This window comes from Carettochelys insculpta, chromosome 20, assembly GCF_033958435.1.
Source record: "Carettochelys insculpta isolate YL-2023 chromosome 20, ASM3395843v1, whole genome shotgun sequence".
Taxonomy (NCBI): Eukaryota; Metazoa; Chordata; order Testudines; family Carettochelyidae; genus Carettochelys; species Carettochelys insculpta.
Window position 1 is genome coordinate 7,968,701 of NC_134156.1, and position 26,805 is coordinate 7,995,505.

The 26,805-nt window shown below is 46.1% G+C and overlaps 1 protein-coding gene across 2 annotated transcripts in view; it reads right to left on the minus strand.

Moving 5' to 3' along the window:
* Positions 1 to 77: 77 nt before the first annotated feature.
* UNK (unk zinc finger) overlaps positions 78 to 26,805 on the minus strand; it is a 78,890-nt gene continuing 52,162 nt past the window's right edge. Inside the window, exons 8-17 of one of the 2 annotated variants that reach the window (XM_075014160.1) lie at positions 25,520 to 25,662; positions 24,607 to 24,654; positions 23,129 to 23,329; positions 16,167 to 16,235; positions 15,393 to 15,567; positions 14,007 to 14,108; positions 12,118 to 12,306; positions 7,467 to 7,648; positions 6,445 to 6,702; positions 78 to 6,061 (exon numbers count right to left, since the gene is read on the minus strand). In XM_075014160.1, the coding sequence (XP_074870261.1) occupies positions 5,906 to 6,061; positions 6,445 to 6,702; positions 7,467 to 7,648; positions 12,118 to 12,306; positions 14,007 to 14,108; positions 15,393 to 15,567; positions 16,167 to 16,235; positions 23,129 to 23,329; positions 24,607 to 24,654; positions 25,520 to 25,662 (1,523 nt within the window). In that variant the 3' untranslated portion in view covers positions 78 to 5,905. The remainder of the gene's footprint in view (positions 6,062 to 6,444; positions 6,703 to 7,466; positions 7,649 to 12,117; positions 12,307 to 14,006; positions 14,109 to 15,392; positions 15,568 to 16,166; positions 16,236 to 23,128; positions 23,330 to 24,606; positions 24,655 to 25,519; positions 25,663 to 26,805) is intronic. The other variant, XM_075014161.1, reaches the window with a different exon arrangement.

Consider the following 26,805-nt stretch of genomic DNA (forward strand, 5'->3'; position numbering starts at 1 on the left):
AGCAGGGCCAAGGCACACAGGAAGTTGTCCCCCGCCCCAGGTATACTGTGCGCACATACATACACAAGCTGCTTGGGGTTTTTTTTATTAGCAAAAAAATAAAAATTTATTGTCCTCTAGAAAATCCATCCTGCCCTTGGAAACTGTGACACAGACTGCGTTCCTTCCAGCCCCACATGCAAATCCACTCTGCCAAGAAAGAGTCTAAACCAGGTTTCCGACAGCCAAAACACGTATTTACAGAATACGAGAAAGAACAACAGCTGAAATCACAGTCTATACATGGAATCAACACCACATTGTACACACCACAGAATACCATTCTGCCACCGTCTACGCAGACTGAAGGACGCTCCTTCCCAAGCTCTTTCTCTGGGAAACTCTGAGAGAGACTGGTCAGGAACTGCCACCAGATCTACTGTAGCGTGTATTGTTTAACTTATTTATTTTGTTTTAACATCAGAAGCTACAGAGTGGGGAAGCCCCATAGATATCTTTGATCCACAGTTACTAATTTGCAGGAATACTTCACTTTTGCAATACTTTTCTTGACACCAGTAACATCTATTTTCTGTTTGCAGTGTTCCAGGGATCATTACAACCCTGGAGGAGAACACGGACAGGAATATTCTGCCTTCTGGGAGGAGGAAGAGGGAACAAGAGGATGAACCGTGGCTACGGGAACAGCAATGAATTACTGAATCCTTTCAGCACTAAACTTCCTCACACAGTGAGGAATTCACTTTATTGTCTGCATTGTTCAAGCCCTTGCTAGTGGCTCAGGTTAAGCTTTGGAGATTTAGGGAAAGTATAAAACCCTTTTGTCTGAGAACAGCTGCAGAGATCCCTTTGGGGGATGATAAAATGTTGTGCTCCTTATTTGGGCCATTTCTTCTGACCAGCCAACTACTGGGCTACCTGCCCCAGGGCCACAGTTCGGGTTTGGCTGGGCGGTTCACATGCTCAGGAGATCAGAAGGGCCTGAGTGCCCCTTGGCTATGTAAATGCACTGCAGCTTCCCAAACATGGAGAAATTCTCAGGCTCAAAACTATTCTCTAAGGGGATTTTCTAGCATTTATATATCTATATATGTAAGTAAGTAGGTAGAATACTGTTGCTCTAATTCATCTGTTTCAAATGGACAGACTTGTATATTTTTTCGTAATAAAGTATAAGTTTATTGACCTTTAAGAATACTGTGGTTTCACAACACAATTAATAATACTCCCTTCCCTCAAATCTGGGCTAGGAAACTGCCAAGCAGGCAGAATTAGTCATTGAGGTCAGCCTTGGTAGTGACATTCAGGGAGGAAACTGCTAATTGTCCAATAAAGACTTGGTGTGGAGGGGTGGGATCTACGGAGGGGCGTTCCTAGACCCACCCTCTCTATTAAGCATCAGCCAACTGTGCTGCCAACTCAGAAGTGCTAGAAACTGTCCCCTTTGACTAACTTTCTTACTCCTTTTCATGTGACTCAGTCCACAGAAGGGTCCCCTCGGTTGGATTTAATGATTCCATTCATTATACTATGGACTTTCCTGCTCCAGAACAGACAACATGTGACAGCACATTATAGGAGCTGGGTACCTGAGCACCAATATTGACCAAGTCCCCTTTTTGGAACACAAAAGCTGACCACAAACTCCTGCTGCTTTACGAGCAGCTCTGTGGCTCCGTGCAGGTATCACCTGGCTCAGATAATGCAAAGCCAACAGGCGTATGAGACAGTCAGAGCCTTTGCCTGAACTCGCTCTAGTTTTCTTGGCTTTTTTTTTTTCTTCAATTTCTAGCAAGAAAAGGGGGCCCCACAATTATTCACCAAAAGTCAAGTCCTCTGTTCCACCAGGAGCAAAGGAAATCCTTCACATTTCAGATAGTTCATGTTTTGCAAGAGCGGGCAATTAAACAGTTACAGAAACCTAGATTTAAAAATGCCTTTGTTAGAGGACTAGAGGAAGGAGAGGAGAAGTCAGTGTACAAAAAAAACCCAACTGAAATACAATATACTGGTGTGGGGTGGGAGCTGGGGGGTGGGAAAGGCCACACTTCATGCCAAACCCTTCAGCTGCCTCTGCCCTGTTTGGAGTGGGGCAAGGGAGAATTAAGGGAAGGGATGTGGAGGATTTCGATTCCAATTTGGATTCTTTGGTCCTTCAGGCTAAGTATTAGGCAGAGAAACTATTTTGCTCAGAAGGCAAAAGTAGGAAGTTCTCCAGGTTGGACTTTCTCTTGTATCCCACTTGGCTAAGCAATCTGTCAAACAGGGAAAAGTCTGACCCACCTCCAGCACCACCAGATAGTTCTGCATTACCGAGGAATTACCAAATCCTAATGGGACAGATATGAGTAAGCTGCTCATGGGTCCATGTTATCTTGGGAGGATATAGGAACGCATCGATAGAACTTCCCCTGTAGGAATCAGTTGTGATTATGCAGCCAGTTCTCTGGGCAAACCAATTTGTCCAAAAAGCACAAGGTGACAAGTGACAATTTTACAAGGAGAGTAATAAACCACATTGTTAACAAAAACAAATGTTACAAACCATCTAGTAATCATGTGGGCTGATCAACTTCAGCACTTATAAATAAAAACAGACCTGATCTGAGAATTTATGTCCTATTATTTTTCCATTAATTACCAAAACAGTATTGTAGATTTCAACTTCATTGTGTTTTTTCCTCCCCCCCTCCCCGATTTTTTGTAGTTTTTAATTTTTTTAAAAGAATGTTCACACATTTTAACAAATGATCTTTCTTATGATCAAACCACGGCAGGTTGACAGGCCTTTGAGACCAGGTCCCACCTCATGGCACAGACATTCAAAGGCTATAACCAAACAACATGGCCACAACAGTCACCCAGCAGAATCTCTCCATACAAAAAAAAATTAAAAATTGATGCTAGTTACAATAAAATACACATAGAAAAAAGCATTTTTACCAAAAACAAGTTAATGGGAGGTGAGGAGGGGCCACAACTACACAGAGCTGCACTTAAGAGATCATCTGGGAATGCATATTAGCCCCTTCCCTGCAGAGGAAGGATGGAATCATGGAAGCAAATCTAATTATTTCCTTGCATTAGATACAAAATACATTGAAAGTCTCTGGTAACAGTTTAATTGTTCCTATTAACAACCAGGGGATTTCCGGTGCACTTCCAGGGTGGGAAAAATCAACCAGAACCGGGAGTCTCTGATGGGATTAAATTAATTAATTTAATCAATGCAGGTAACATTCCCAGAGATGGAGGTTAGGGTCCTTTCAGACAGAGCAGGAACTTTAGTGTGTGTTATAGTGTCTAGAGACTGCCTGTAGGTGCACCAACAAACACTTGAGAGACTCTGATGAGAGTTTTAGTCCTGCAAATAATGTACGATTGAGCCACAAATGGGCCCTCAGAAAACAGCATCAAACTCAGGCCTCAGACACATATGCAGAGTCATGGGTACCTGAAAGGGAAATTTGCCCCATTAGCCGCAGCCTGTTCGCGCTGCCTGTTCAGAGCTGTGAGCACCAGTGCCCTAGAGGCTGCCCGCCCTGTATGGTGAAAAAGGATACTAAATTAGTGACCTGGTTGGCCAGATGGTTTGGAATCCAGCAAGATATTGTCATGCCCCGAAATAAAATGCCAATTTACACTTAGCAAAAGGGTGTCGCAAAGCTCAGCTGCCAAATAGGGCCCTGGCCAGAGGCATTTTTTTCTTCCTGCAGGGAGCAATGAACTTGAAAATTTGCTGCTGGTGTAGGGCTCATCTGGAGGTTCCCACCTCTTCCCTTGCCCGGTCTAGCCTAGGAGTAAACTACATCTCCAGCCAAGTGAACGAGCAGAGGGTGAGCTCCCCTGCTGATGGTGCTCGGAGGAAAAGATCCATGGTGCGTACAAGAGGCCAAATCCCTTGGAAGGCTCCAGCCAGGGTTTGCAGAAAGCTGCATGGCCCAGGGCTGAACCTGCATGGCAGGAGGAGAGAAAGAGAGACACCCCCACCCCCACCCCCAAAGGACACAGGAAGATTTTCCTGGCAGCAAGGAAAAGGAATGTCTTGGAAATGGAAGTGTGTTCATGCGACTTAAGTTCCTCCTTTCTCTTCTGTCCCCATTAGCAGAAGATTGAGTTTGGTGGCATTGTATCTTTCCTGTTAACTTCTCAGGTCCAGCAGCTGCTGCTAACCACCTGCAGGTTAGATTCTATTGCTAAATCCACCAACTCACTAGGAATTTTTGCGCACACTAGCTGGTGGCGTGACGATTTTCAATGTCAGGCTGAAATTAAGTTCTTTTCCTTTCTCAGCCAACAAGGTATCTTCTTCTAATAACAGTATATTAACCTGTGGAACTCCCTGCTGCTGCTGGACAATCCTGAGCAAACTGGCTTTAGTAACATTTCACATCAGTGTTGTACACGTATGTGAATAGGAATAGAATCTGCAGTCACACTAGTGGAGTTTAAAAGTCACAAGCGTTATCAGCTATCTTGTGTCAGTGTATAAAGTGGGCAGCGGTGGATGAGAAGAAATAACTTACACCTGGTTCTGAGGCCCCTGGCAGTGGCCACTGTTCAAGGCTGGAATAGGTGGAAACACTTTTGTTGCCATTGGCATAATGCTGTGTCAATAGCATGAGTACGACTGGAACCTGTAGAAAGAGTGCATCTGGGGAACAGCAAACAGAGCGTTTATCACCGTCCTGTGAACTGCCGGGCTGGTTTGGCTGAACTGTCCCTGTTCGTGACACAGGTTGGGGTGGCCATCTGTTTACCATGGCACAGCAATGGCTCTGCTCCTGGAAGGAGAACCCTGCACAGGGCTCTTGTGAAAATCCAGTACTGAAAGTGCTAACTATAAACCAGATGCACCGGCCAAGAAAAACTACAAATGGATGGGAGCCCTGCCTCAGAACCCAGGAGCTCGCCCACCAGAAAATCCTGGGGAGCGCAGAGCTGTGGGAATCCTGCTACCCTTGCAGCAGTGACACTGGAAATATCTGACCAATTCAAGTAGAGCTCAGCTCAGCTCCTGAGCCATCACTCCCACTCGCCTCTTGGAATTGCTTCCACATGCACCAAAGGCAGCGATTGCAAAGCAGATTCCCAGATTTCCATCTGACCTGGAGGTGCTGAAATACACCGCCACAAAGATGCTGCCGGGGGCTGCTGAAAAGACAGACTCGGTAGTTCCATCTCCCGTAGCTTGACAGCTGGGCAGCATTTCTAAGGACTCTCAAACCCAGGACGCTAACCACTAGCCTTGCCTGAGCTGCTTTAAATTCACTATTTGTCCCTTGTCTTGGTTTCTTACAAATATACAAATTGTGTAAAAAAAACCTCCAATCTTCCACAAAGTGAACTTTGTTGTTTAAAGGGACAGGCAAAGTTCCCATGTATTCAGAGATTGGCAGGCATCCAAGCGAGCAAAGCTCTAAACCCCCAGAAACCTGCTAGGGTTTCTGTCGTGGGGAGAGCTTTAACAAGCCAGGTCAATAAAAGAGGGCAGGTTTGAAGATATGATTAAACAATGTGACTTCCTCTCCTTCCTCCCCCATGAGTCCAACCCTCGATGTGGAAAGCGCCCAAAGGCCCCTCTCCCCAACTCCACTGTGCCCCCCTAGAAATAGTCAAAAATTTGTTATATCCTAAATAGAAAAGAGGGAAAACACAGATTCTTTGCAAATGGCCCTTTGTGCTGTATTAAAAACAGCTCTCAAAGTTCCGAAAGGGTTAGAATTAGTGGGGAGTGGGAGAGGGGCTGTTTAGACGGGGGGGATGTAAAATATTAAAAAGTGCTCTGCAACTAATTTTTTTATATATATATCTATATAGATATATCTATATAGATATATATAGATATAGATATATAAAGTTAAAAAGTTCTATGTGATATGAGAAACCAAGTGTCCTCGAAGGGTCACGATTGGAGAGTATGTGGCCTGTTGGGCTGGCAGATGGGGCATTCGCCCTCCTCAGCACACATTTCACACAGCACGGCGTGTTGGCACTGTAGCACCACCCGGTTCTCCTCCTGACACTTAAGACATTTCACCGATTGCATCTGGAATACCGCCTGCAAGAGAGGACAAACCAAAACACAATCGTCAGAGGCAAGGGAGGTGCTGGGGAGAGGGGAAGTCTCTTCACCTGCACAGGGTGGGGGCGTTCCCGTCCGCTTTATGACATGAAAATGAGGCAGCACAGGCAGGTGTATTGAAAGGCGGGTCCCTGGGTACTTTAGGTTCTGCTCTGACCAACAGGTTTAAGATACAGCTGGTCTCTGGAGCTGTGATGACCAGGGCTACAGCATTTGTTTAACTTGGTTATAACTCAGTTTGACTACTACCCATTCAGGCTGGGCAAAAGAAGTGGCTAATTTCTGTTTTGGCTGTGTAGACAAGGCCTCAGCTCTCTAGTGCCCAATTGGGAAGTAATTCCAGGGTCCCTCATGCTCACCTTGTCGACTCTCTCCAGGTTGGCGCGCAGCTGCTTTTGCAGGGTGTACAGTGTGGAGAGTGAGAGGGTCTCTAGATCAGAGAACGAGCGCAGGAGCTGGGGGTCCTGGCCAGCATGAATCCTCTCCATCTCCTCCTGCAGTTTCTTCACTTGCAGCTCCAGGGCTTCCCTCTGTTCCCGGGCCAGCTCACATTCCATGTTGGCTGTGGTGGCACGCTCATTCGCTTCCTCGGCTTCCTTCTTCCAAGCATCACATGCCTGCGAGTCCCGGCAAAAATAGAGCATCATTATAAACCTCTGCCAGCGTCCAAAACCAGCTCAGACTCCCTTTTACTGACCTACCAATTTAAATTCACACCACTATTCCAACATGTAATTTATATTCCCTTAAACTCAGCAGGCCACTTTCTAAGGTGTACTGGCATAACTTGAATGCTTAGAGACCAGGGAAGAGGTGTAGCAAAAAACCAGTGGCTAACTGAAAAACGTTAAGAAAGTGCACGTTACTGCAGAGACCGACACTGGTTTTAACTAAGTCCTTGTCTACATTGGGAAAGATGCAATGGTTTAACCAAAGGTGTGATTTTCCACCAACTTAATTCAACTGTCGTGAGCCTCTCTACAGAGATTTTTATTTCTATTTAAAACCCGCTGATTTCAATTTATCTTAAACAGATTGCTAATTGATACTAAAATGAAATACATCTAAACTGAAATACAAAGTGTCCACGATGTCTTTTTTGCCATTGTAACTAAACCAGTTAAAGACGCACCTTTCGTTAAACTGGTTCAATTCCACTGTGCAGACAAGGCGTTTCATCCTTCCAGCTCCTGACCACATGAAGTACATACACCAGCTCTCACTACTTAATCCATTGGTAAGTGGGTGTAAAGAAGCTTAACGGACCCGGGCTCTAAGAAGCTCTAAATTACTGCTCTTTATACCACCTCTAAGTTTGGAAAAGCCTCTTTGGCTGCTCCTTGATGTCCGGTCGCCACAACCCCTGCGAACTGCACTGTACCTGTTTGGCTTGTTTCCAGGACTCCTCCCACTGCTTAATTGTGCTGTTGGCTTCATCCAGTTCTTGTCGCAGTCTTGCCAGCTCAGCAGCACCTGGACCTGACAGAAACGCAGGTGAGGTACTGGGCGAAAAACTCCCCGAAGCAAAGTGCTCCCATATGCTGCTGTTCATCCCATTTAAACCTGCGTCACGAGGAGACAGAGAGGGTTATGTCACAGGTGTCGGAGGTTTCCCCACTCACTCACAGTGACCCTTTGGGAGTCAGAGGACTGTTTGAGGAACCAACTCCCTCCGCCTGGAGACGGTCATCCACTGGGGGACAGCACTGCTCGCACATTGACCCTATCACAACCGTCGGGCAGATGAGCGGGTAGTTCGGGAACTGACCCCTCTGGCCTCCAGAAATTAGCAAAGCAGCAGAGGCTCCCCTGGGATGTGGCTCTGCCTACACAGGCTACCAAGGGGGGTTTTCCAATCAAGTTAGCTTACCCAAAGTGAGATGCCCCCTTTTCACACCTAGCACAGGTGCACTCCCCACAGATGGTTTCAGCTTGTCCTGCCATAGCTTAGCTAACAGTACGCTAGCTCAGTAGCCCTCAAACGTCACTGCAATGCCACTCCCTTCTGACAACATTTACTATATAACCCCCAGCAGGCGGGACCAAAGCGTGAGCCTGCCCGTGGCCCCAGGCAGGCGGAGCAAAGCCAAAAGCCAAGGGCTTCCGCCTCAAGCAGGGGACCTAACCTGAGCTCTACCACCCAAGGCTGAAGTGCTTGTGCTTGGGCCCTGAGCAGTGGGGCTTGGGCTCCAGAGGGTGGAGGTCCTGACCCACACTCTGAGAACCCTTGCGCTAGCCTGACTGCAAACAAACACTTTGCCTGTGTAGACCAAGTCAGGTGTGACTTCACCTTTGGATACCACAGTAGGCAAACCAGTCTCATGCATGTCATCTCCAAGCATTAAGAGGGCAGTGATCTAGCTATGAGCACATTCCTAGCCTACAATATACAAACCCATTTCCCCCCCACCCCCACTGCAGGGCTCAGGACCTTGGGTGCAGAGGTGGAAGAAGTACCCCAAAAGTTACTCGAGTAGAAGTGCAGCTCCATGCACTTCTGGATGCTTGAGTACAATCAAGCTGTGGTGTGTGCATGCATGTACTTTTACTCAAGCAGTTTCCTCAGCAGAACACCAGTGACCCACCCCACCCCGCAGCTGAACTTTTACTCAAGTAACTTTGTGGGTACTTCCCCCACCTGCTCTTGGGTGACACAGTGGAAATACATGACAAACAACACCACACATTCGTCATGAAATCCGGGCTTTGTGCCTTACCAATAACAAAGTATTTGTTTCCGCTGAATAAACCTCAGCAGCTCTCATCCAGGACAGAATCAGCAAGAAGCTGAGTTCGGACTGGTGCACATGTAGCCGAAAGCTCAGAGGACTCAGGCATTGTCTGCTCACCAGCTCGCAGCAGTTTATTGAAAGGGTTGCTTAAAAGTGATCTAGTTGAGAGTGATTTAGTGGCAAATTCCTGTGAGGACACTCTTTAATTGATTTAAACTTGGCTTATGCAGAATTTATTTTAATCGAATTTCTAACTGTATTAAGCAAAATTGATATAAAAATCAGGTGTAAAATCAATGTGAGAGTGTCCACACTGAGGTTTGCACCAGATTAACCCAAATTAAAGATCAACCTTAAGTTAAACCAGTGCATGCAGACCAGCTCCTAGAAGCAAGACAGAGCACAGCTCGGTCAAAAGCAGCACTCAAGAACCAAGAAGCTGGTTACCCTTGCTAGGTATCTCAAACCCAGTGCTAGTCACTGACTTATTTGGGGTCTCTATTGCTTCTTTCAGGGCACGTCTACACTAGATTATTGTACCAGTTTAACTAAATTCTAAATGCGACAATGCCGTAGTGCACATGCAGTTATAATGGTGGAAAGGTGCCTTAAACTGCTATAGGGTAATCCTGCATGGGAAGGGGAAGAAATCGTACCAGGGCCAAGCACTTTTAAAGCAGTATAACTGCCTCCACACTAGGGGTTGTACTACTATAATTATTTTCTGGGGGAAAAAACCTCCCACCCCAACTGTCACAGTTCTTCCAGTTCAAAATCTGCCCATGACTTCCCACAGCATCCTCTAAGGAGACAACGTGTCCTGATCAGGATCAGCAGCAGGGGAAGTGAGACCTGCAAGAAGTTTAATGTTTTATTTTTACTACTGTTCTACATTTCTTGAAAAGGAGTTTGGCAGTGATGAGCTTGGTGGTGTGATGATAGCACAGCCCATCAAGTTGAGCAATGAAGTGTCATTGTTCCCTTGTAGTCCCCTGCCAAGTCTGGCTCCACGGGTGGTCTCGACCTAGGCTGCAAGGTTTCGGGAGAAGAGACCATCATTTCTGTTTGTCCAGCAGCTAGTGCTATGGGTCCCTGACTAGGGTAACTAGGCACCAACTACTCAAACTACGCATTCTGTCCTGCCTGCGTTCAATGAGCATATCCTAATGGTAAGTTGTTCTGGTAAGAAACTTTATCAAAAACTCAAACTCCCTGCAGTCTGCTCTAAGATGTATTTTGCTTTTTTTAAAAAAAACCTCTGATCACTAAATGCATTTTGCAATTTTATTCTTTTTATTTGATTCTGCACTCATCTCGACTGTGTGGCGATCTTTAACATTTTGCTGCTGAAACCAAAGGTATATTTTTATTAAAATCATATTTGGTTATATTTCCCTTTGCTTACTGAAACTGTGACTTCTCCCATGATAAAAGCCAGCTGTAATTAAACACGGATGACTTCTGAGATGTCTTTTCTCATTAATGTCATTGTTTAAGCCATTCAAGCAAGACCTAAAAGGCTTGTTCTGAACAAAGAAAGAAAGTGATTACAAGCTAGGCGACACAGCATTGTTAGATGCATGGAGCAACAGATTAACAAAGCATTTGTCTACTTTACTGAGATTTAACATCAATGAAAATACCTCCCAAGTTTAATAAATGCTCTGTGTTACAAAGGAAGCCCTCTTGTCTACTACTGCAGTCAGACAGGTTGATAACTCAAGTGTCACTGCAACATTCAGCCAATCAAATGATTTGCTTTCTTAAAACATCTCTGGATTTTTAAGAGACCCAGCTCCCCCGTTCTGCTGGAGTTGTGCCCCTCACAGCTCTAAGTGCAGAAGTCACACCTTTGGGAGTGGAAGTGGGAATGCGGCTGGAGAACTGCTGCATTCTGCTGGGCTTTGGCAATAGAATGGCAACAGGAAGGGAACCGCATATGGGCGTATTCTGCAGTAAGCTCGAGGCTGCTCTTCAATCCTGCAGGGCCAGTCTGGTTCCCGTTTGTTCCCAAGAACGGAACGCGGCTAAAACCATCTTCCCTTCCCCAACTCAGCTCTGTTGTGCTGAGGATCTAAGGCAGGGGTGGGCAATAATTTTCACAGGGGGTCACTCCATGAATGTTGGTATATTGTCATGGGCCAGCTCTGGGTCCCCAGAAGAGGAGGGGCTTCAGGTGGATGGGGGCAGGGCTGAGGGCTAGAGAGAGGGGGAGAGACAGAGAGAGAGAGCGTGTGCAAGACAGAGGCTTTGTGACCCAGACTGGTGCACATGTGGCACAGTGACACGGTGTGTGGCACAGCATACATATGTGACACAGCCCACCTGTGTGACGGGCTGTGTCCATGGATGCGTTGTGTGACACAGAGTGTGTGTGTGTGTGTGCTGGCTATCCGAGCAATGCCCTGCGCTGTCTTTAAGACAGGGAAAGTTACACTGCTCTATGGTCCTTCTCCCACCCCCCCATTCTGCAGAGATGGGGTATGTGGGGGAGAAAGAGAACGTGTGTGTGTGTGTGTGTGTGTGTGTGTGTGTGAACAAGAGCGAGCGCGAGCAAGCGCATGAACTGGCTGCTGAAAAGAGCTTAGAAACAGTGCACTGCCTCTTGAGACAGGCACTCATCTCAGTCACTAAACATGCTTCAGACAGGAGCAGCTCTGCTGTGCTTGGGTGCGTGTCTGTCTCGGGCAGGAGGACATTGACTTCATTACTCCCCTCTCCCCCCTGTCTCTGCACAGCTAGCAGGAGGGTCCTGGCAGCAGCGTGACTGAAGGATGGAGCAGGGCAGGGGAGAGGCAGGTGAACACATGCTGCTGGCTGTAAAGTACGCACGCTCTCCTAATCAGCTGGATGGGCTGGAGAGAAATGCTGGATGGGTTAGATTGGCCTGTGGGCCATGTTTTGTGCCTCGCCACCCACGGATCTAAGCTATACTCTCAAGAGCCCTGAGCTGAAAGGGACATAGTCTATTTGTCTGATTACATAATATGAAGCCAAGAAATCCCAAGTTTTCAACCTCCGCAAGTCATCATTTGCACGATGTGAACCTGGCCAAGTCACTTAACCCCTCTTCTTCAATTTCTCTGTCTATAAAATGGGGATATTTCCTCCCTCTAACACAGACGTGCCAGGAAGATTCATTAAATTACATGCTGGTGAAGCAGCCTGCAGTACAGTTACTATGGGAAGGAGAGGTACAAATGGCAACAGTGAAGTTAAGACATTCAAATTAAAGTTAACTTAAAATACTTACATGGTATAGACACGTATGTACATGTAGCACACACACTGTGCATTTACCTAATGATCCATGAGAAGCTGATGTCCCCAAGAATGTGTTTTCTGATTGGCTTAAGTGTCCCTGGGGCTGATGGAGGAAATGCGATGATAGGCTGACCGGTGGAGAAGGAGAGGCAGAGTGAAAAGAGGCAGAACTTCCAAGGGACCCAGGGATATTTACAGGAGCAGAACTTTGCAGCAAACTCCCACCTGGACAAAGAACACACAGAGAGGATGGGAATGTATGATCATGAAGTATGGGCCAGAGCACAGCACAGGGGTTTAGAGCAGCCGAAGTCCGCTTCCCTCTCTTCATCAGAAAGGAGAGCCCTGGAATTGTCAACATTTCCCTTCTACCTTACACAGCCTCTTAACCATACTGTGGTTAGCATCCTTCTGGCCAAGTAGGACCAGATGCGGCTCCCTTCAGAGGATGCCAAGACTGCTGGGCAACCAACCAAAGCCAAGAGGGGCACTCCCTCCAGGCCCTGAATATGCACCCCCTGCAAAGTTCAAACTCCCAGCCAGCCTACGGAAGACCATTTGTTTTAGATCTCAAGTGAACAACTTTGCAATCAAAATTCACTCGCACAATCTGCTCTTCCTTTTAATACCAATAACCCATGGGGCAGTCACCAGGAGGACGACCACATCACCACTTGGTCAATCTAAAACGAGCAATTGACTTCAGCAGTATGTGAACACGTGCATCTAGTTAAGACAATGAGAAGTCCTGTGGCATCTTACAGACTAATGGATTTTTTTTTTTGGAGTATAAGCTTCCGTGGGCAAAGACCCACTTCATCAGACACATCAGAGGTGGGTTTTTGCCCACGGAAGCTGATGCTCCAAAATATCTGTTAGTCTATAAGGTACCACAGGACTGTTTGTTGTTTATGCAGATTCAGACTAACTCAGCTATCTCCTCTGATACTAGTTGTAACAGAGTCAAGTCCTCCCCACCCTCGGAACATCACACCTCCTCCTCTAAACCAGACAGCAGTCTCCTTTCCCCTTCCCCTTTTGTACTGATCTAGCCCTGCTTAAAAGGTAATGGTTGGCACCCAGACCTAAGGGGAATGACAGAAAGATCACCATTCCTCTAATTCCATGCTTTCTGTCCCTGGGCCTACAAGGCTGAGCCCCCATGGGCAGGAATGGGGCCCTCACAGCACACACAATCTGGATGTTAAATCTGTAGGTTGCTCAGCTGAGGGGGTTGCATCTAAAATGATCCACAGAACGGAGCCTGGTTTCTCAGGTAAGGTTCTAAGCAGTCGCTGCACAGGCAACCAATGGCCATTCAGAACCAACTTCACTGAGTAAGGGAATGGTGGCAGTTGGGCCCAAACGTTCGGTGAAAAGAATCCTGAGACCTAGAATTTTTGAGCCACTAGAGACAGGCAAAATGGCCCCTGGCTCACACGTTACATACAGAAGAGGAGACATACAGTGTATGCTTTGATGGAAGGCCACAGACTATCAAATGACTCTGACACAGCAGATACAGTCTTGCCAGGTCACTGGGTTCCTTATGACTTTGATTGGGATTTTCCTCATGGGAGGCGAGTTGGTGTATTTTCGGCTGCTTTTTTAGCTGCCAGATACATTTACGTATTTTAGAGGGTCATTGTTTACAGACCAAAGACAAATAAAACACACTCATCTCAGAAACATTCCTAGGCCGCTGGCAGAAACTCCACTCTGTTAGCCATGGAGAGTGATTTTTCGCTTTCAGGACTCTCACTGGCTGCCTGAGTTAGTTACAACTGTTGCTTCCAAACAATAACCCTTTTTTTTCCCCCCCACTGAGGCGGGTTTTAGCGCTTCAAGGGCTGGCTCAGCCCGGCTGATCTGGCAACACTGCAAGTTGGCAGACGATCAAAGAAAGCTCATTTGCTTTCATGTACCTATCATGATGCCACTCGTGTGGGGCACCGTGCTGCTGTCAAATGTCTTCTCCAGGGCAGCCACTCCGAATTCGTTCAGGTCCAGGTCATCCAAGGCAGATTCTGCCGGACACAGAGGTACCAATTATGTTACAAAGGACCAACAACTTCAAGAGGTAGGGTGGCCCAAAAAGCCTACATACTGAAACAGCCATTGCTGTCTACTGCTCAGTGTACTCAGCCCTACTCCTGGTCCGGCGTTATATCATTACTACATGATTCGTTGTGAGTCTAGCAGCCTAGCTTTTCACTGGTCTCCTTTTCTGGTCTGATTCCCCAAGATTTTTGTATCAATTTGTTCCCAAGAATTACATGACAACAAACATACAAATCTCAAATCATTGCAGTCCTCCCAGATCTCCCCCATACTGATGGTCTGGTTCTGTCCTCGGACGATAACACCTGCCCACGTTCTCTCTGGTCATGGCTCATGCTGTATCACCAATGCACTGAGGAGAGCCCTAGAAATGGACTAGCAGCAGCAGCAGGCAGACTGCAAATCAGGTGAGGGTCGAAGACAGTATAAGGTGATGAAAGCTTACACAGTGCCTGTCCAATGCTATATGTAACCATGTTATTAAAATATACCTTATCACAGACCTACAGATATAGATCCACATATATAAACCATCTATCTATCTATCATCTCCCCAGGCTTATTGATTTGTTTTTGTTGGGGTAATTAACTGACATGGGAAAGGCTGGCTCATGAAAAAGGACACAAAGAATTTGAATGAGGAAACAGAGGAGTGGGCCCTCCTGGGGAGCTCCCTGCTCTGTTTGACTGGAGACTGTCCTGCACTTGGACCTCTGGAGGAGACAGACCTGCACCCAGCTGGTATAACCAGCCCTTCCTGTCAACATCCTCAAGGGGAAAACAAAGAAGTTTCATCTCTGGAGACTGCCACTGTGGTTTTCTGCTCTACGCAGTATACACCCCAAGTCTGAGCAACACAGTCACTTCTCACCAGACCAGGTTTTATTCTTATACAGAGTGAACGTCACCCCTGTGCAGTGGGCCAGTTTACAATCTATGCCCCATCACACCTCACTTCAGCACTATTCTGAAGGGCCAAGTTGCACTTAAGGAGCGTGCACGGTCCTTGTGCTGCTCCTCTGGGCAGAGGTGAAAGTCACGTAGCAGGGATCTGCTTAGCCACATTCACAGAAACCCCAGACTCATAGGGAAGCACGAACACTGGGGGGCCAGGGAGGGGGAACGTGAGATAAGAAATTAAGACCAACGTCACATCCCTCCACCTCACGGCTGCAGTATGTGATTCCAATTCTCATGCTTCAGGAGTCCCTCCTAGGGGCCCCGCTCAGTGTAAATGCAGAGGTAGTTACCTATAACAGACTCCACTGTGTCGCTGGTAGGGTAGAAAGGCAGGGCATTGGCATTCATGCCTGGGACGCTGCTGGTGCCAGCGGGGCTCGGGGGTGTTGCTGCCAGACTGGAAGTGATACTGGAGGAGATGCTGGAAGTCAAAGGGCTGCCCACTGGAAGAATCCCCAGTATGTCCTGAAACAAGAGTGGGGAGGTAAGAAATTAGATACATCCATGAAACTATCACTTCAGTAACGGGCACAGCCAAGGCATGTTGGCAAATGTGTTCTTTGCTGCTCCCCTTTTGACCGATAGGTACCACCACCAGGGTGGGGGTGGGAAAAGAAGAGGAAATGAACTGTTTGTGTTTCATTTCTAAAGGTTTGTTTCTTTTCAGCCTTACGAAGATCCTTCAGGTACCACCGAAATGAACTCACATGACCCACAGGTAGTATCGTGGTACGCACAGGTCTGGGTCACTCACCCAGCAAACATTTCCTGTAAACAGACAGGAAACCCTCTTCACTGAAACCCTCTCCCTGCATGCCACACTCCAGAACTGTGAATCTGCACTGAAATCATGCAGGCTTAGGCTTTCTCACCCAGGTCTCCAGAAAGCCCTGGAGGGGTGAACCCTTCTCAAAAGGTGGATTCTGACATGAGTGCCCTGACTCCGTCTGACCTGCCACTGGCTTCTGGCTGATTCATTTGGCTCTACAGATCAGGCTAGCATTCATGTTTGAGGTGGGGATTGCTCCAAGCAAGGTCTCAGAACCCTTCTGGAATTACTGTACCTGTTTGGGCTGTAACAGCGGCTGCTCTTGGCTCCTGTATTCCAGCGAATGGGATTTTATTTTTGCCTGCTGCAGTAAATAAATGGAACAAAAGATAAGCAAGTAGGTTAACTGCTAATAGAAAATGGTTGACTCCTGGCTTTTGGGAGGCCAGGAAGAATCATGCACGGCCTCCACCCCTTAGGCTGTCATGGATGCTTTAGAATTGAAAAAACAAGGCCAGGTGCTTAACGAACAGGGAACCCCCATATTGCTCATCCTCTCAATAAATTGACAGTCTGCTCAGTTGCTTAAGGATCTATTGCAAGTATGTTTATATTTAATGATATAAACCCCATTAGTAACATTAAGAATTTCTTAAGAATACAAGACCAAGAGTAGATTCCTTTCCATTGCTATAAACAGCTCATAGACTGCCATTCTTCAATAAAAAGAGGCAGAACGGATTGGAACCACACTGCATTTTTATGTATTTTGGGAATTATTTATTTTTGACAAGACACTTCAATGTTTATTTTACCACTTCCCCAGAAAAGGCCTGAGCCAGGATTATTTAGTTTAAAAAGGCGATAGAAAAGAAGTGACATCAATTTCCTCATCTGCAAAATGGGTGTAATGATACTGAGGTTCCTTTGTGAAATGCTTTCCGAGGTCTTCTGATGAGAAGAGACACAATATTACTATAAAGGGATATAAAAAAATAGGGTAGAGATTAGCCAGAATCTCCTAATTTCCCATTAACAAAAACAATAAAAGAACAGGTAACAGAATTAGAGCAAAAAAAACCAAGAATTGAGGCAAAGAAATCATTTTTAACTTGTGGAACTCAAAGACACAATATATACTACTGTGCTAAGAGTTTAGGGCATGGGTGTCCAACCTTTTGGCTTGCCTGGGCCGCACTGAGTGAAGAGGAATTGTCTTGGGCCGCATATAAAATATATAATATAGTTAATGTATATAAATCACATAATAATGTCAAAAGTTTACGATCTTGTGGGGCCGCATTACTAGCTGTCCAGGGCCGCATGCAGCCCGTGGGCTGGACACGCCTGGTTTAGGGGGATTCAAAAACAGAGTGACAAGTTTCAGAAGAAAAAATCCTGTGGCACTAACAGGTATTTTGGAGCATAGGCTTTCGTGGGCAAAGATCCGCTTCGCCAGATGCATGATTGGGGTAGGGGTATGAGAGGAGGATTTAAAGTGCCACAGGACTTCTTGTTGTTTTTGAAGATACAGACTAATTTGGCTACCTTTCTGATAAGTTTCAGAAGGGTAGGTGTGTTAGTCTGTTCTAGCAAACACAAGGAGATGTCTTATACATTTACTTGGGTATGAGCATTTATGTGCTGAAGCCCACTTGATCAGCCCCCCAACAGCTTATGCCCAAATGAATTTGTTAGTCTATAAGGTGCCAGAGGACTCCTCACTGTTTTTCCTAAAACTGAGTGGAGATCTATATGGAAATATATATATTCCACAGTTTCACTACCTCGGATAAAAAAAAAAATTACAAACTTCAGGGGAACCCCTGTACTACCAACTACAATAACTGGGATCAGGAAGAATCTTCCCTCATGAGCATGCCACTGCACAATGGTTTATTATGGAGATTTGGCTGCTGTTAATCTGCTGTACCTATGATAGAAGACAAAGACGGGATCAATTACACACCTTGAGGCTGTGAAAAGGTGCCCAGGATTGGCACTGCTTGTTTCTTTTCTTAGGCAAGGTCCTTGTGGTTCAGTGAAAGACACTGCAGACGTTATTCCGAGGGTGCAGAATGTGAACATATCCAGGAAAAGCAAGGCTAGGGGAAGGCTCAGGTGTGATGCACAACAGTATCGCACCTCTCCTTCCCGTGTGAAGAAAGATGGGGTGGAGAGATGGACAAAAAAAAAAAAGGCTGTTATGAAAATGATGAATGATTGACTGGTGAGGACAGACACTGTAACCCCATGGATTAAAGAGCAGGAAGAGAGCAGCAGAGTATAGAAGTCTTCTCTTGTACTTAATTGATTCATCTTCTCTCTTTAATCTGAAGCCCAGAGGAGGCCAAGGTCTGTCCAACAGGCAGGTGAGATATGGACACAAAACCCTTTCTGTACTGCTTTCACTAAACAGTGCGCCCTGCGGACGCGGCAGTCACAAGTGAACTGATGTCAAGCTTGTCTTTCATTGCGTGCAACCGATGCTGTGTCACATTAGCACATCTGCCTAAATTTGATAACGTGCCTGCTAGATTATCCGGTGCATCTTTTCCTTGCCAACGCTCCTCTGAAGGCAAAATGTGACATAAACAGGATTCAGCATTCGAGTAGAGTGACAGGCACACACAAAAACAGAATCAGTGACCATTGTTTGTCCCATGCCTGCCGAGAAGATCCTTGCCAATATACCTGGCAATGTCACAACTAAGCCTCACTGAAGGATTTTAGTACTTTCAGGGCCAGCCACCAGATCTGCAATCCCGAATTGGTGCAACGGTTAAAAACTCCACATTTTCACACATTTTTCTTCTTTATGTATTTCTGAACAACATCACATTGTGCAAAACTAACCCCTCCCCGCCCCGCCTCTCCCCCCAAAAAAAAGGGTGCGGATCAATTAAAAGAACACTGGAGTCAATTGAAAAATGCCATCATTGAAGCTTGTGGAGAAACCATTGGCTACCAGTCCAGAAAGCATCAGGACTGGTTTGATGAGAATGATGTGGAAATTGAACACATGACTGAGGCAAAAAGGAAAGGCTTTAGGGCCTGGCAAAGTGACATCAACTGCGCAATGGAGAGAGAAACACAAGCCCAGGCAGAAGTCCAATGTAAAACGAGGACTCTGAAAAATCAGTGGTAGACTGAGAAGGCACGAGAACGCCAGCATCTCGCAGACATCAACAATACAGGAGGTTTCTTCACAGCTACCAAAGCTGTTTATGGACCGAGAAACCATGGAATAAATCCCCTGAGATAACAAGGATGGTGCCCAATGCTTGCAAAACAATTAAGCCGCTGCTCCTCGCTGGACGGAGCACTGTAACAAGCTCTTGAACTGACCTTCCACCTTGGTCATAGAATCCCTTGACCAAATCACTCAGTAACTGCCTAGGGACGATCTTGCAACACTTCCTACTGCGAGTGAGGTCCAAGCTGCCATCAAAACGATGAAGTACAACAAGGCACCCGGACTAGACGGAATCCCGGCCAAAGTCTTCAAAGAAGGTGGAACTGAGCTCCAGAAACAACTCCTCCTCCTGATTCTCAAGATCTGGGGCAGGGAACAGATGCTGCGAAATTTCAGAGACATGCTGATCGTCAGTCTCTTCAAGGAGGGTGACAAGTCGGACCCTGGAAACTATCATGGCTTCTCCCTCCTGGCAACGGCAGGGAAAATCTTAGCTTGAATCCTTGTAAATTGACTCCTGCCACTCTCAGAAGAAATTCTCCCAGAATCTCAGTGTGGTCACCGACCATTCTGAGGAACAGAGCACATGATCTTCACTGTCCGTCAGCTGCAAGAAAAATGTTGTGAACAAAACCAAGCCTTATACAGGAGTTTCACTGCCCTGGCCAAAGCATTTAACTCAGTCAGTCGTATCCCCCTATGGACCATCCTCTCAGAGATTAGTTGCCCCAAAAAATTCAGTATCATCTTGAGGCTGCTTCACAACAACATGACTGCCAAAGTATTGAGCAACAACAGATCTCAAAATGACCCACGTGAGGTCAAAATGGGAGTCAAACTAGGCTGTACTCCATCACTGTTTCATACCTTCATTGCCATGACCCCTCACCTCATGGATGGCAAACTTCCAGATGGTGTGAAGATTGTCTATGGAATGAACAGGAAGCTTTTCCACCTCAGAAGAGTGAAAGCTAAAAGCAAGACCTCCACGACCTCGATCATGGAACTCCAATACACGGGTGACTGCATGGTTGCTGCTCCTTCTCTTGCTGCTCTTCAGACCATCTTAAGCACCTTCACCGAAGCATATAAGAATCTCATCGTCACACTGAACAAGAAAAAGACCAAGGTGCTCCACCAACCCTCAACGATGGAATACTCTCTCATGTACTTTCTATTGAAGTCAATGAAGAACTGCTGGAAAATGTGGAGCACCTCCCATATCTTGGAAGTCATCTTCGTGCTAATGTTGACACCGATGCGGAAATCCAGCATCATCTGAGCCACGCAAGCTCTGCTTTTGCCAGCCTGAGACAAAGGGTCTGTGAGAACCGGGACATCTATCCCAATACAAAGATCCTTGTACACTGTGCAGCTGAGGTTCCAACACTACTGTACACACATGAAACCTGGACAACATACAAGCATCATTTGAAGGCACCTGAATATGATCATCAACGCTGCCTCAAGAGAATCCTAAATATCTCTTGGGAGGATAGGTGCACAAACACCAGCATCCTGGAAGAGTCGAACGTGACCAGCATTGAAGCCATTCTCATTCATTCATTCGTCAATAACTTTGTTGGACGGGACACATGTTCAGATGTTTGATCACTGCCTCCCAAAACAGATTCTGTTTTCTGAGTTGGAAGGATGACAGTGGAAGTGCTATAAGGACATGCTGAAGAGACATGTAAAAGTGCAGCATCAGCATTGACACTTGGAAGAACCCTGCCCTAGACAGTCCTCAGCAGAGAATGGTAACCCATGAGGGGGTGGCACAATTTGAGAGGTCCTGCCACAGTGCAGATGAGGAGAGGCGGAGAAGAAGAAAAGAGCATCAAAAACCGCCCCGCGCCCCTCCAACAGCTACTAACACCTGCCTCTTCTGTGATAAGACCTGTGGCTCCAGAATTCGGCCAATCAGCCATGAACGGCCTCACAAACAATAGGGTGACATGAAGATGTCCTACTCGTTATCGAATGACCGCTAAGAGAGCCAAACATACATGTTGGTTTGGGGAAAAAGGTAAGAGACAACTTCTCATTGCTTTGAGAAGAGCATTCTCAAGCCTTTGCCGTTAGCTAAACATTAGCTAATGTTTGAAAATCTCTGTAAACATGAAGTTATGTAGATGCTAAGTGTTGATGTTAATTACGAGCACCGATGTTAGCTTACCCCTGCCAAAAGTTATCTTCAATCAAACAGCAAAAATGGCATGGGTAACTTCCTCTCCATTTACCTCAAAGACAGAGCAACAAGATGTGATGGAGTGGGGGATACCTGTGTGTGTGTGTGAGTGTGAGTGGCTCACAGAGGGTGTGGGGCTCCTGCTGAGGGTAACCCTGACAACCAGGTAACACCTTTGTACTGCAGACAAAGGAGGAGGTGGAGCCTGAGGGGTTTGAATTGGAACTGGGAGTTGGGAAGCAGTTAGTCTGGGCTGGGAGAGAGAGACAAAGGAGGGGGCCAGGCCCCAGCTCTGGGGCCCCCTCGGGGCCTCCTCTCCCCAACATGGATTGGACTGGCTGTCTCTGCCTGCTGTACTGACTCCTCTGTACAATGCTGTGTCCTGTCGGCTAATAAACCCGCTGTTTTCCTGCTGAGTGAGAGACTCTCCTGCCTGCGGACAGGGTGCAGAGCTTAGGGGACCCCAGAACCCCATCACACAAGATGGCCCTTTAAAATACCATCACAATAAAATCTTCATCACACCCAGCTCACAGATCTAGGCAAAAACCTCTGATCCAAACATTCAGCTATGAGCACCTAAGGTTGGGTGTCTAATTCCTGGCTGATTTTCAAAAGTGCTGAGGTTACTCTGAAGTCAATGAGAACTGCGGATGCTCAGCACCTCTTAGAAAAATACCATACCATTTTTATTTATTAGATGCCTAAACAGGGATCTAGGCGCCTATTTTGGGTGTCTGCCTTTCAACTTTGTAAATTTTTCTCTCCAGGGCTTTTGTACTGTTCAGTCATAGTTACTACGTAAGTTGGCTGCATGCACACTAGAAGGCCACACCATCTTAGAGCAGCGTGCCAGAACTCAACGTGTTCGTAGCGCAAACTGGACCTCTCCCCCACACTCATCTGGAGACAGGGCCCTTCTAAAAATTATATTTATATTCCCTCCTCGCTTCCTTCTCAGGTTGGGCTCTTTACCCAAGCAGGGTCTCCCTCAGACACACTCTCTGCTGGCAGGAAACTGGGATTCATTTGACCCTTCAGTCCTGGCGCTTCCTAGTTACTCCTTTTCCACAGAACTTGCAGTGGATAACGAGCATACAGCTTTTTTGTTTTTAAACCAGAGGTGGGAGCCTATGGCCCACATCTTGCCTTGATTCAGCCCATGAGGCTCAGGGCTCTACCCCCAGCAGCAGAGAGCTGGCACAGGCGCTCCCCTGCACGGTGGGGGCATCAGCACCGGCTCCCTGCGGCTGGTGGGAGGACGGAAGCCCCAAGTCTCACAGGCCAGATCAGGGCAAGCCACGGGCCATATCCAGCTCATGGGCTCTGCCAGAAAGGGAGTGGGGAGTGGCTCTGTGTTGGAATGGCAGCTCAAGGCCCTGCACTGGCTTGTAGGGTCCACTTCTATTGCTCCCATTGGCTGGAAATAAGAACCAATGGGAGTGTGTGGGGGGGCTGGCGGGGGGTGACTGCCAGCACGGAGTGGCACGGAGCCTCCTGCTCTCTGCATCCCCACACACGAGGTGTGCCAGGTAGGATTTCAGCAGGGGAGAGAGATGATTAATGCAGGGATTTTCTAAAATCTGTAGAGAACCTGGATGTGGAAGAAAGAGAATCAAATGACATCGATGTGCCATCCAAAGTTAACAGAGATGGAAAGGAGCTACGTTTTTGGCAGACTCAGGTTGCAATGGCAGCAGGACACTCGGGAGTTGACGCAAGGTTGAACAGACTGACAGAAGCTGGGAGCGCAAACGTAGATTTGGAAATCAAACACTGTGGCAATAGTGTGTAACTTTTGTTCTGATGGAGGAATCAACCCAAACTAAGCCAGGCAACTGCCCTTCAGTACCCAACACTCCCATCTTACCTGGCATTTGAAGTTCTTCAGATACTCTGCCCCCACTTGATCCTCCCGCTCAAACCCTGGTGCCTTCTTGTAGCTGCTGGCCGCTGTTACTGAGTCTGTGGGAAAACCAATGCTCTCCAAGCTGTGTGGTTTCCCAATGGCACCAGGAGGGGACCCACATATATTAGATGGACTTCCGAGGCTGCTGTTCCTACAAAGAATCTAATAGGGAAAGGAAACGTAAGGGTCAAACATTCAGGACCACTGAGTCAAATGATACCTAAGAACTCTGATTCTCTTACATCCTTGTTTGTGTGTTAGTTTTATTGATGGTCAGCCCAAATAGGTAACTTGAGGCACCCAACAGGGCAGAGCACAAAGTACTGTTTTTGAGCAAATCCCTCAAATATAATGGCTCTTTGTTGCACCTTCTCAGTAATGGACTGGTAGATTTAAGAGAGTGATCTTTAACCTGGGGCTCTAGAACAGATGTCTACAACCTGCAGCTCCGGAGCTCCATGTGGCTCTCTAAGGACTTTTTTATGGTTCCCAACACCATAATTGCAAAATAAATTAAAAACCCTCCTGCTTATTTTTGATAAACGGTGAATGCTCTAAAAGCTCAAAATTGAACAATTCATATCTAAATAGCAAAACAAGATGCGATCTCGAAACACTGGATAACTCCCCCTTGCATCCTCCACAGAGAGAGAGAGGGTTCAGGAGTGAAAGCCAGTGATACAAAACACACATAAAGTGTGAGGAAAGAGAATACGTAAAAAGTTTGTGAACATCCTGCAGTAACCATGTCGCATTACAAATCATGGTGCATGCACTGTTCTTAGTATAGGGCTTACAAAAAGTAGGGTCTGACGTCATTTATTAAGGACTGTCTCGTATTCACACGCATTGCAGCTCTTGAATTATTGATTTTTTTTTAAACGCACTTAAAAAAAATGGCTCTTCTTGCTATTCTGGTTGCTGACCCCTGCTTTAGACACACTTCCCTCTGCACCTTAACATGCAACTAATGGAGTTCACAGGCTTGCTCAACATTTTTCTCATTCTCCTTTGGCTAGAGGTTAAGTCAAGTTAGGATTCTGTCTGCACTTTGAGAAGGATCAGCGTTTTAAACTTGCTAGACAGCAACAAGCACACCCAAGCTGGCCTGAGCAGCATATATGCTACAGTAGCTAACAGTGGATCTGTACCTGGTGGTCTGTAAATCCTACTGTCAACAAGATGCAAGCATCGACAATCAGAGTTTAAATCAGGGGTCCCCAAATGCTTCTCTTCTTCAGGCCATAGCCATGCATCATGCATTTAAACAGTTTTATTTTTGTAACTTAGAGCTACATTTGCACATGGCTGTTGCTCCCACAGTCTGAAATGTAGCATGAAGAGGGCTGGAGTGAGCAAGAGGGACTGCTGGGATCATGATTTGTAACAAGGGCTGCCTGCTATTTTCCCTTCACTGCAGTCACAAAGTCACTACTTACTGTGGTAGAGGAGGGGCTAGTTGGCAGAGTTCCTGGTTTATTCCACACCTATAGCAAACATACAAAACAGAACAACCAACAGAGGTTGGTTACTTCATTGAATATTTTTCTTTGACTATTTACTTGTGAAAAATTATCATCAGCAAAGCTGTAAGTGTTTGCAGGTTACATGCAAATGACAAAATGGCATGTGTTTCTTATTTTGGTCTGTATTCCTGGATTAGGGAGGGAGCCATTTTCAAGACTGAAGAGCTCCAAAAAAGAGAAAACACCTCAGAGATCATCAGATGGAACAGACATTTGGTTTTCTCTGTGGCTTGTCCACCATTCAGACGGTGCTTTCATGGATAATAAAAGAATGTTTGTACTTTATTCCACAGTGTTATTTACTAAGAGAAAACAACACACCCGCTCCATCTTAACGATCTGGCCAGGCATTCAGGACCCAACAGATACGGGAGGACTTGGTTCTCCCTGGTAAATCAGATATTCTATAATACGAAGCCCTTTGCGCCCAGGTTAAACCTCTTCGAGCTTTCATGCATAAGCAAACTAAAACTGCAGTTTCATACTCAGATTATACTGGCTCATGGCCTGTACATGGAAACAGAAGCCCTACATTCATCTCCAATCAGAAAAGAGTTTCTGTTGCACTTCGCTCTCTGCTTCCCTGAACTAAACCTCAATCCAGAGCTAAAAAAGGAAACCTTTGAGAGAATGATAAGCAGAGCAATGCTATAGCCATGGAGTGCTGTTCCTAGGAGTCAGGCTGAAACTGATGCTTTGCCTCCCATATGCCCTCTGAAGGAGCCAAAAAATTCAAGTCCTTTGGGAAATGTTCCTCCTCTGGAAGATAGTGGTATAATAAGTCAGGGAAATGTGTGGACACATGCTTCCTAGTAGTAGCACATACATTGCTAAGGTCTGGGGCATGTGGACTAGAAGGGCTCACGGGAACAGAATCACCAGCAGCTGATGGCATATACATCACAGGGCCTGTTTGTGTTGGGCTGGATACAGAGGAGGATGGCTGTAAATCTTCATTGAGCGGCGGCTCTGCAAGAAATAAAAGGACATGCATCATCATTCAAGGCTGCATGAACAGCCAGGGATCACAACATATTTGGGAAGAACAGCAGCTACATACCTCTCCTGCTGCTAGCTCTCCACAGGGAATGTTTCATGGATTCTTAATCAGTATAGAAGCAGCAAGAAACCCTATCAGGCAAAATGGGCATTTCTCATCTTATATTATTACTCCTTCTCCAATTCTGTAATCTACTGGTCTCGAGCTCAGTAACAGCTCTTCTTCCAATAGTATTTTTACTAAGAGAATTGCATGCTACACATTCATTCAGGCTATCCTGCACTACTTCAGGGTTTTAGTCATGCCCTGAACACAGCTGACAGATGTGCTACAATTAAATAAGGGTGACAGATACCTTCCTATAAGTCCTCATGCCCAATCCTGACAGAACATGGTAATGTGTGTACAAGGCTACGGAATTGCCCCCTTCCCTTTAAATATCACAAATACCGAGGAAAAAGTGCAGACTTTTGCTGCACTCATCCAAAACATTACACAGTTCTCCACAATAAATGGCTAGTCACACATGACATTCATCAGGATGATTTCCAAGATACTTAGAAGTTGTTGGATAAGATCTTATTTTCCTTTCTATAGGGGCTTCCATCTATGCATCTCAAATCACTTCACAAATAGTAATTAATTAAGCCACATTACATTTCTGACAAGACAGATATTATTTTCACTTGCTAGATGAGCAAAACAAGGCACAAAGAGATTTGCTCAAGATCCTGCAGTGAATTAAATCTCTGTGCAACTTCTAGGCCCCAGTTCTGCTGGCTTGCAACCACCCCACTATAAGAGTACCAAAAATTTAGCTTTACAACTTGAGTGCACAATCCGAGAGGAACAATGGCATATGAAAGAGCTGCTGGCCCTCTTTTATAAATGCAAATTACTGACATTAGTAACCAAATTTATCCACCACAATAATGACAACGAAACTGAAAAGGAATGAAAAGATTGAAAATGACTTCCAGTATGGAAGTCCCAAATTCAAACAGACATTTGTAAGTAGCAATTTACAGTCATTTGGCTTTATTTTATTACACCCAGGCCGTGTCTCCAGTAGCCCCAAACTTCAAAATGGCCACGCAAATGGCCATTTCGAA